Raw genomic sequence first — 11,197 nt, 5'->3', positions numbered from 1 at the left:
GGAAAGGCATTGGGATTTTGTGGCAATGACTCTGACACCGTAGGTGGGTACACCTCAGGTAGAAAGGGCAACCTCCTCCTCCAAAAACCTCTCCTGGGGATGACTCCCAGGTCTTTTCTCTCACCTTTCTCCAGTAGGTTAAAGCCACCAGTGCAGACCCCCAAAAACCTGACATCTAACCCTTGTACCCATACAGCAGAAACTGGGCATGGGGAGCTGCTGGTGGTGGTTGAGCAATTACAGAGCGGGTTAATGAGCAGGATGTCTGCCATGTGTCAAAGGATAAAAGGTGGCCTTGGGATACTGCAGAAGGAGGACAGGCTTGGGAGATGCCTACACACTGCGTAGAAAATACAGAGCGAGAAGCGAACGTGTGGCGCTGCAAATGCCTAGCGAATGCTGGAGGATGGGGCAATTAGAAAGGGTAAGATGGATGCATGGCAGGAGAGCACGTCTGCCGCTTGTCACAGATGAATCAAGGCTGGGCAGAAGGAAGAGTGAGTGAGTCAGGGCGCCTGGTTGGTAGGGTGGTGTCACCCATCGGAGCGGGTGACATTAATACTGTCTGGAAGGTAAAAGAGCAGCCCAGGAACAGCCAGAGTAAGTCACAGTCCTTGCAGCATCACCAGCGGGAGAGCCAGGAAGGAAATCAGCCATTAACCCTTATACCATCACCCTGAAATCTAGGTCGATGGTGTGATTTGCTTTGCTTGCAGAGACACCCCCGAGGACAGCGTGCTTGCAGCACGGAGTGGATGGGGCGACCAGGTACCCGTATGAGAGCTACAGCTTTGCTCCCCTCCTTTCTTACTGGTGCACCAGTGCCCTGGAGTAAGGAGTGGGTAGAGATGGACCAAGAACCAGAGAAATGCACGGTGACATTTGCTTTTCCATGCTGCCATATGGTGGGACTCCTGCTCCCAAGGGAGGACGTCAGTATTTTTAGGTACTCCCTACCTCCCCTAAACCAACACATTCCCTGCTAGCCAGAAAGCCTTCTGCCCTCTTCATCAGGAAAAGGCTGCTCTGCCCACAGGTTGGCACCCAGCTTTGGTGGAGGCATCCAATGCAGGCTAACGCAAGCTCTTCAGTCTGGTTTGGATGACATTTATCAAAATGCTGGGTTTTCTTTCTGCTGATGCTGAGTCAGTTGTTTTGGTGGATAAAGGCGGCAGAAGGCAAGACCCAGCTCTGGAAATACCTCCTCATAATGACCAAAATCACAGCTTAATTGTGGGGTTTGAGCTGCAGCTAGAAATATCTGGATTTGGGGCTGTGCTCATTCTCGAGCTGCCCTCCACCATGGTAATTATTCGTTAGGTCTTAATTACTGTTTCTCTCTGTAGCTCTAATTCAGCCATGCTTTTCGGTCACAACCTCTGCTGCCATCCACTTGTCTAACTTCTGCACCAGGCCACCGGTTGGTACAAATTTTTGCCAGCATTGATCTCAGGACAAAGAGCACTCAGATACCTCTCTTGGCAGTAAAGACCAAGTAACGTTGTCTGGGTACCTGACTGGGAGTAGATGCAATATAGATTCTGTACCTTGTACTAGAGAGAGAAGCAATTTACAGAGCCTGCGTGATCCTGAACGTTGTCTCCTCGCCATCTCTTCAGATCGTGCTAGGTCTGAGTCTTAGATCAGCAAGACTGTATCTTCTCACCTTGCCAACAAGTTGAGTGGACAGATGCATCAGTTGGGTTTTTGTCTGGCTGGTCATGAAGCTCACCAGACTCAAGGAACCTTGTCATGGTCTTATCAGGTTGCAAATTAAATTCCCCTTAGGATCATGGGAGATAACATTCAGGAAGACCTCTCAAGGCATTTAGCCCATCCTCAGTTGGGTTGGAGCTGCTGTGTCCTCAAGGGATAATGGTGGCTCATGAGGAGGTGAGGAATGTTGGGCCTGGCAACACTGGGTACACCATTGACCAATTTCTTTGTATTCTGTTGCTCTGTGGACTGTCTCGTGTTTACACATGTTGGCCAGTGCATCAGACCACAAGGAAAGCACGGAGCAAACCTTACAATGAAGGTTTCCCGGGGCACAGAGCCCAGCCTGGCCCCAGCAGCAGCAAGGACTGGTTCCCCCCATGGCCTCCCCAGACCAGGCGCGGGTCCTGGGGCTGGACCATGGAGCAGGACAGAGGATTAGCAGGATGCAGCAGGGCACTTTTAGGGGGAACATGAGACATGAAGCCGACTTTGTGGATGTAGGCACTGTACATGAATTTCAGGGGTATGTCAACCATTTTGGTATTGACTTTTACTACTATTCCTCCGTCCACATGATGTAATTTCTTCTAGCATTGCTGACAACTAGATTCAGTTTCAATTCTATTTTTCTGACCATTTCCCAGAAGCATTCCCAGCAGAAGTCAAGTGACCAAACCTTTTAAGGTCTCCCCTGGGTCCTGCCATGGCTGCAGAGACCTGCAACTCTGCAAACAGAGGACAGATCGTCCACAGTGAACAGGTCATACACCAAGAGGAAAGAGATTAGAAAGGAAAGGCACGTGGCTGGGGAAATAACACAGCCTGATTTCTCAAGTGACCTGTTTACTGTAAAAAAAAAAAAAAAAAAAAACCTAACAAAAAATCCTCTCTGTATTTACCCAGGAAGTTGCAAGGGACTGTCACAAGGTATAGGTCACTGGCCAGCTATTTTAAGCAGCACCTCAAAGACAGAACTGTTTGCAAATGGCTCTGATGCTCCTCATCACCGCGCAGAGTGGGAAGCAGGGCTGGGAGGATGCTCTGCAGTGGGCAGGAGGGTAACAGAGGGGCTGCAGATGGGGTTTCTCCAACAGGAGCAACCCACAGGGCTTAGGAGCATCTGGGCAGGTCCAGCTGCAGACTGGATGGCTGTTACTGGTGGCATGGTTGCTGTTGTCCCCTTTCTCTCCTTCTAGATGAGTCCTTTTTTACTTGACCTTTTAAATTCAGAGAGGGTTTCAAAAAAAAAACCCTCAAAGTCTGTGCGGTTTTTGGAAAGAGCAGGACTTCAGTGTCGTAGGTCTCCCCGTCTACTGCTGGTGAGACATTGCCTGGTGAAAAGCCAAGGCAGGCATGGCCAAGGGTGGAAGAGGCTCTCAGTGCCACGATGGGCAAGTGGGAAGAAGGGAAGCCAGCAGGTCGTGGTGACTCCCATGAAGGCAGGTGAGCTGAAGAATGGGACCAGTGTGGGACCCTTGCCCACTTGACTGGGCAGGCCAGCAAAGATGTGCAGTGCCAGGGCCAGAGGACGCCTTAATGGGCTCCGTAGCAAGACCCACAACAGAAGGATTTTACTGGGGGGGCATGAAATCGCCGGGTGTGAGCTTGCACCTCTTCCAAGATCCACACTGAGCCTGACCGTTCATGCAAAGGGGCTGTTTCACACCCAGGGAGGAGGCAACTCGGGGAGAGGAGGATGGCACTGCCCCATCGCACCCCCTCAGTCTCGGAGAGGAGAGAGGACACGGATGCACACACAAGTAAGGGAAATGTAAGGGTCAAATATTCACGTCCACGCAGCCTTCCCTTAGCCACGAATGAAGCCTGGGCTCTGAGCCCAGCTGGGGATGGGCTAGGGATCCTGACACTTAGAAGGGTTTAGGCACGGAGCAGCAAGACTGTGATTTACACGGGTCTGTGCACAGATGCAAAATAAATTTTCCATATTTCAGTAGAAATATATGCCTTCCCAGGACATGTTTGTCATAGCAAAAGTGCATAAATGCATCTAGATACCTGGAGCTGTTGCAAATAATTCCCATCAGAGCCATAAGCAGTAAGTAAGTTGTTTCCCCTTGCAAAATATCCATTTCTTTTCATTTTTTCTCATAGGTGAAAAAAGAAAAAAAAAAAGAAAAATCCCTCCAATCCCATGACGTGATGGCAGTCACTCCCCAGCCGGAGGCAGGTGAGTGGGGTGCCGGCTGGGCTTCATCCAACACTGTAAAGGTTTGCCCGTGGTTTATTTAATCCCTTGCATGTATCAGACACATTCCTGAGCCATCAATCAGAGCTGAGTCAGCCAGCGTGACTGGTCTGTTCTTTTTTTTTTTTTTTTTTTTTTTTTTTTTTTGCAATCACAAGTTCTCTAGCCTTGTTTGCCAGCAGTGAGCTGGGGGTTTTGGTGCTTTTTTTTTTTTAAATGAAAATGGGACTTGACTGGGAGCAGGGAAATGTTCCCGCTGTCAAGTATAACCTTTAAAGCCACCCAGCCTCGAGGAACATCTCTTGTCTGCGATGCTACAAAATGCATCACATAAAAGAAAAATAAAGGCTGCTGCCTGGGATGGCATTGGCCCACAAACCCCATCCTTGCGTGGCTCTCCTGCATGACACAAGCTCCACCATGCCCCTGCAGAAATAAAAAGCTTTTTGCAGGGGGGTGTTCTCTTCCAGAGCAACCTTGAAAGCGTTGCCCACAGCCACGCTCTGGGAGGCAAAGCCTTCTCCCTGTGCTCCCCCTGCAAGGATAAGGTTATCACGGCTTCAAATCAGCCCCTGCCTACCCAGGGAAGGCAGAGGAGAAGTGCTGCTGTTGTGGCTACACATAATCTCAGCCCACCACAGCTGGCTGCCTTATCGAAGCCCCCCTAAAATAAGGCAGGAGTGTTTCGTCTCTGCTTGGGTCAAGGAGACAGCTAGGTTGCTGGAGATTTTAAAAAAAAAATAAATAAAATTGTGTTTTCTGGCTTTCTCGGGGAGCATGGGTCCTCCCTGCCCCCAGGATGCTTGCAAAGGGATGAGCATCACCCTAGAGCCTCACATATCTGCGTGCAAGCCTAGGAAAAAAATTATTGCAGATGCCTCAATCAAGCTTAAAACCAGAGACCCCCCTCTCCGTGGTGAGGGGTGCCGTTGCACAGAGCAATCAGGAGAAGGGAGAAGGCAGACGGCCCCTGTGCATCCCGGCCGCATTGCAGCAAGCCCCAGCCTAAAACAAGGCTCAACCTGCTCCGAAAGCCCAGGGAAGATCAGAGCAAGGGTTGCACATCAGCCAGCGGTAGCAAACCGCAGAGCTGAGCTTGAATATAAGGTGGTCCACACCTTTTTTCTTCTTTTGCTCCTCTAACAAGCTTTCAGAGGCACAACTGCTTGAGGGGGAAAAGCCTCCAACCACACGGGGAGTATCCACCCAAGACGTGCTCCAGAGCATCGCATCCAAATTACGCCTTTCCCTGCCTCCCTCTCTTCTTTTTCTTTGGACTCAGAGAAAAAAATAAAAATAAAAAAAATAAAGCAACAACCAACTTGGTGGGGAATTTTACAACTCTGCTTGCAGGTGGCATCTGCTGTTTTCTTACCTTCAGGGCAAAGACAGCTGAGATCTCAGAGGACAGTTCTTGTCCAGCTCTTGGGCTTCATTTAGCATCATTTTAAGCTGGTATTTTATTTCAACAGTACTAGGTTTGAATGCCTAGTCCTGCCTAACTTGCAGCCTAGGTGAACACTTGCTCTAAGTAGGTGCCAACACTTGGTTGGAGGAACAACACCCTCAACTCCACTGACAATCATAGGTTCATTTAGGCTGGAAAAGACTTTTAAGATCATCGAGTCCAACCATCAGACCATGAGCTCTTTGCTCACCATACCAGATACCTTAAAATCGCTGTAACGTGGTCAGAAAAAAAAAAAAGATCAAGCCATAGGATCCAAATGGTTTCTCTCAGAGATGATCCTCAGAAAATCCACCATGGGGTCAGGAACACATGTGCAAGGCAGGACAGCATGGCACATGGTGACCCTTGGGGACACCGAGCCACAAGTGAGACAGGCCTGAGAGCATAACACCTAAAGCAAGGAAGAACCAGGTCACGTCTGTATTTCAACAAGATATTTTATTGGTCCAGCAACTGCAAAATATACAAATTTCTGAAAGGCATACCCTGTTTTTCAGCTGGCACAGCTTTATATCAGGCAATTATTCCAGACGTATATACAGAACAGTTAACATACCACAAATCAAAAAAAAAAAAAAAAAAAAAATCCCAAGTAACTACCCTTCTCTCCAAGTTTTGCAGTATACATTAAATAAATAGAGCACTTTGCTATCAAAAAAATTAATAAAAAAATAAATTCAAGTATCACAAAGGAAAACAAAACCAGAAAAAAAAAGGGGTGGGGAAGAAATCATTGGTGTGGTTTGACAAGTCCCCTCTCCCCACCCACCATGGCTGCAGCATCACTACCTGGTCCTTGGCTGTTAACCAAAAACAATGGGCAGTGAGTTTCTGGGGCAGCATGATGGCACTGGGCTGACACCATCCCACCTACCGCCAACCCCTCCAGCACGAGAGGACTTCTCTGCTGCTCACAGACCAATTTTTCCCTTGCTGGAAAAAATACCAGGTTCAAATGTCATCTTTTTGTAGACCTACCAAGACCTCTGTTAGTCCCAAAGGAAGAAAGTTTAGGGTCATTAAGTTTTTTGTGGTTTGCTCTTTTTTTTTTTTAATATATATATTTTTATTTATTTATATATATACACACACACACAAATACACACCAAAACATCTGCAGAATTACATGTGTACCGGATTGATCACAGGGCAGTCAGACGTCATGTTTACATTTGCCAGCTTATCTTTTCGTAGCAGGAGGAGAAAGATAAAACTCCCCAGGAAGGAGGCTGAAAAGACAAGTGACTCGCCTTCCCAAAACATTCATTTTTCTCAAAGTCAGAGAAACCAAAAGGGCAGATGTCAACTGTGTGCACAGGGAGAAGCCTGCTTTTAGTGCGGTTATTAAAAAAAAAGAAAAAAAAGAAAAAAAAGAGGGGGGGGAAGTGTTCTTTATTTCATCTGTACAGGAATATAATACACATATGCACAAGCTCACACAGGCAGGGCACTGCCGAGACCGTCTCCCCCAGTCGGATACGGACCAAGCTCGGTCCCGGCCCCCTCCCGCCGTCGGTGCCGCTCCGAGCACGCGCTTTGGCTGCACGAGGCTGAAGCGCTAGGCACTGTGGTTCACCTTTTCCCAAAGGAAAAACAGACCAAACCCCCCAAAAAACATACACACGAAAAAAAAAATTAAAAATAAAAATAAAATAATAAAAAAAGAAAAATCATCATTTCTCCCCAAACCTCTCGTCTGCTGTCTGTAGGGATGTTGTTTCTTACACAAGGGGTTGGGGAAAGCCATGGGAAGGATGAAACCAAAGGGCTGCCCATCTCCAATCCCCCAGCCCAGCACTGCAGGAAAGCTTGGCTGCCTTCACCTCCTGCCTCCAGCTCAGCCATGCAGCCAAAAAAGCATGAGCTGGGGATGAAGGTGATGCTGCACGTAGGAGTGGGAAGGAGAAAAAAAAAAAAAAAAAAAAAAAAAAAAAATCACAACCCAAAACCCTAAAAAACCAACCCCAAAAAACAACCATATTCGAAATCCACAGACTTTTGCACAAAGCAATAGTGGTTAATTGCCATTTTTAACCACTGTCTCGCAGCCCAGGACAGGCTGCCAAGAAGGGATCTTGCGTTATCAAACCACTGGGAGTTGGCTGATGGCGGCGTCTAAGTCAGGACTTCGCCCCTTTCTCCCTCCACATACACACCTCGAACACCATAACTACTATTTTTTTGTAGTCCCAGCTTTCCAGCATGCAAAAAAAAAAAAAAAAAGTTGCCTGTATTCAGGCTTCCCCTGTTAAGGGGCACGACTCAAAAAAAAAAAAAAAGAATTATGCTCCTGCCACAAATAAAGTGCAAAAACCAAGCGGTTTCTAGATATACACATATACGCACACATGTATGTGTGCATGTATATATATTAAATAATAAAAAAAAGAGAACACAGACAAAACTGTCCCTTCTTGTGGCTTTTTGCAGCCACACAGGGACTTCTGCATTCCGGCCAGACCTCTGGCCACCTCCACGAGACCAGTGTGTCTGCAAAATCCATCCAGTTTAGCCCATCCACCCGCTAGACAATCCTGGGACGATGCAGGGATTCAAACCACCCCCCCCCCAAAAACTCTCCGCTTTCCTCCAAGGCGGAGGAAAGGGGAGATGAAGTACTGGCACAGCACCTCAACCGGTGCTCAGTCTCCCCAAAAATTGACACGTGCCCAAACTCGGACCATCCCCGGGTGCTCGCCGAGATGAAAGCATCACCCGAGCCAGCATCGGCGTGGGTCCCTCTACACTACAGGCAGCTCACAGCCAGTTTTAGAAGCAGATCAACATTCTCTGCAAAGCCCTTTAAGGTGTATTGTTTAAAAAAAAAAAAAAAAAAAAAAAAAAAAAAAAAAAAGAGAAAGAATGTTTTGGGGTGGGTTTTTGGTTTTTTTTTTTGTTAATCTTGGCAGTTCTTGCTGTGGAAGACTTCACACAACTGCCTTCCTGGTGCTCACAGGCTTAGGTGTGCAACAGGTTGTAGCATGGGTAAAGGACTGCAGCACAGCACGTTAGAGGCTTTCTTGAAAAGTAATTAATAATAATAATAATTAAAAAAAATGCAAAACCCCTTCACTCCCCACCCCTCTCCCCTATTTCTCTGCTAACCCTGCACCGTCCACATATATACACCCCACCCAGAGACGGATGGGTACCAATCGTCTATACAAAAGGAGATCAAAACCGCTGACAGAAGAAAATTAAACTCCTGTGCGCTAGAAGCACTTTACAGCTTGCTACGATTTAACAGGACGCCAGAGAGGAGAGCAAATGCTGCAGCCTGAAGAGCTGGTGGTGACCCTGGGGAGCTTGGCTCCTCTCCTCCGCTCTCCTGCATCTCTCCCCCCCTTCAGCAGAGCGGTTTGCAGATGAACGGGCGCGGGTAGAAACAGCCGAGGGTCGACCTCACCGCAGACGGAGGAGACCGGTTTATAAGCAAGCTTCGGAAATGGTGATGGGATGGGAAGCTGGCGTCGCCGGTGACGTCGCTGGTGGCCTCGCGACAGCGCCAACAGAGTCACAACGGCTTCTGCGAGTTGTTCATGTTCTGCAATGAGAGGGGAAGGACCGGGGTTGGGGGTCACGCTTGGGTCGGATCCCATCCCGGCAGCATCTTCTATGTGTACGTCGACAAGGGGACTAACAGAAAGCCACAGCACGGGTCACTACGAAAGCATCCACCACAGAGGAGAGGACACTGTCCACTCAAGGAGGCAGGTGGGGGGGGATGCGTTGACTTGGTACCCACACCCCTCCCCTCCAGCATCACCTGGCTTTAACTACAGGGTGGGAATTTGGCAGAGATTGTCCCTAAAAACTGAACTAAAAACCAAGACAACCCTCCCACCCCACCTGGTCTGCACTTCTGAAGCTGCTCTTTGGTCCGTGCAAGACAAGGTGACAGGGGACCACGGTGTTCATTCAAGGAGCCCAATTAAACCCTTCTCTCTTGCTCCTCTTGAGGGTGGGCAGTGTCCCCCACCCGCCTACCAAGGAGGTCACTGTTTGTCCATCCTTGGTACTGCCAAGAAGACGCAGCTCATGCCGCCCGCGCCAAGGAGTCAGCATGGGGACCAGCCGCTGGCAGGAGCGCCTGCTCCCCCGATGACACCCCATGAGGTTTCATGGGCCCTAGAGCTGCTTCGGACACAGCCCTGGTACAGGGTGATGACAACGGGCACCCACCAGCGCGTGGGGAGGACCACAAAACCAGAGACAACCAGCTAAACACAAGCAGGACCAGCCCCGAGGGCGGTGGCTGGAGGAGAGCATCCGCTAGAGGAGGAACCCAAGGGAAGATGATCACAACAAGAACATTGGCCAATTCACAAAACTACACGAAACGAGGTGGGGGAAAAAAGGACTAGGAAACAGCTAGGAAGGTTTCTCGACTTTTTTGTTTGTTTCGGTTTTTTGGTTTTACTACCTAAACTGCCTCTTACAATCACCAAGAATCCCGGCCAGGCTACGAGGCAGAGTGGGCTGAGCCGTTCTCTCTGTTATCTAAGGAGACAGGAGGAGGGTTAGGAAACGCCACATGCACCACAGCCATTTACCTTGGAAATATTAGTAAAGAGAAAACTTTGAGAAAGTGACAAACGGGTCGTCTTTAAGCATGAAAAGTGAAGGGGAAGAAGAAGGGAGGGGATCAGGTTTTTGTTAAAAAGTGCACTTTGGATCACAAACCAAGCAAAACGAAACGAAATCATCGCGCCAGGTACTCCCACGACCCCAAACAAGCTCGATCCCACAGCCAGGAGGACTCTGAGGTACACAGCCATGACCCCAGCCTCTCCACACGTCCCCTGGTCCTCCTGGATGGTGGTCAAGACCCCAACAGTGAGGGCTGACACAACAAAGCCCCCACTGCCAACCAAGTCCCATGGTGCCAATTAGAAAAGAGGCACCTTCCACCTCCCCTGACCCCATACAGGTTGTGGTGGGACACAGTGAGGGATCAAATGCACGCACGTACGAGACAACGGCCTCCAAGAGAGGTGACAGCAGTTTGAGTGCCACCAAGCCTTTGCTTTGGGGTGTCTTTGTGGCTGCCTCAAAAGCAGGCTTGAAGTCCCACACTAGTAGGTGGAGGCAGGCAGGGTCCCTTAAGCTGGAGATCTTAAACTTGCTGCTGCCAGCCTACACCTGGGATGGGTGACCATCACTGCCTGCTCCAGCAGAGCTCCCGATCTAGCAAAATCTGAGGCAGCCATCTCCCAAACTCAACATCGGAGAGTGTTTTCAGTGTCCCAGCCAGCACTGAGGCATGCAGTGCTTTTTATTACAACATGGATGGGAAAAAGCTGGATGGAGGGATGGACAAAGAAACAAAAATGCTCTCAAAGCAACCCAAGAAGACCAGGCACTTCATCGGAGGCTTTTATGCCCGTGAGTAGCAAGGGAAAGAGCATAGACATGCAGGCCATGCTGAGCAACTCAACCGCTACATTAGCCCAGGAGCATGAGTGTGATGATCTTCCCCAACCCATCCACCAGCAAAACCAAGTCGGACCTTCCTAACTTCCCTTTTTTCAAAAACATTGACTCTAAAAGGGGAAGAAACCTGAGTTTCACCAGCTGTGACATGCAAGCAGGGCTGAGTTCTGCCCTGGCCATTTTATAGGAAATCCTTCCATCTTCAGCCCACGAAATGAACCAGGACAGGGATGCACATAAGCTGATTGCCTAGAGGCTGTCTAGTCTCCCTGGTCTTTGAGAAGACATTTGAGCACAGCTCAATGACCGCTGCTTTCAACTCAATGACGTAGCACGATTTAAGTCCAAAGGCTTCACATTTATCCAGA

The 11,197-nt window shown here is 48.9% G+C and overlaps 1 protein-coding gene across 6 annotated transcripts in view; it reads right to left on the bottom strand.

Annotated features, from left to right (window-relative positions):
- Positions 1 to 6,438: 6,438 nt before the first annotated feature.
- Positions 6,439 to 11,197, bottom strand: part of PFKFB3 (6-phosphofructo-2-kinase/fructose-2,6-biphosphatase 3) — a 44,138-nt gene continuing 39,379 nt past the window's right edge. For 3 of the 6 annotated variants that reach the window (XM_049814482.1, XM_049814477.1, XM_049814479.1), the window contains one exon: positions 6,439 to 8,940. In XM_049814482.1, the coding sequence (XP_049670439.1) occupies positions 8,911 to 8,940 (30 nt within the window). In that variant the 3' untranslated portion in view covers positions 6,439 to 8,910. Of the gene's footprint in view, positions 8,941 to 9,819; positions 9,897 to 9,949; positions 10,001 to 11,197 lie in introns of all 6 variants that reach the window. The other 3 variants (XM_049814478.1, XM_049814480.1, XR_007507722.1) reach the window with 2 other exon arrangements.

The sequence above is a fragment of the Accipiter gentilis genome, chromosome 11 (assembly GCF_929443795.1).
Source record: "Accipiter gentilis chromosome 11, bAccGen1.1, whole genome shotgun sequence".
Classification (NCBI taxonomy): Eukaryota; Metazoa; Chordata; class Aves; order Accipitriformes; family Accipitridae; genus Astur; species Astur gentilis.
This window is presented reverse-complemented; position numbering and strand designations above follow the sequence as displayed.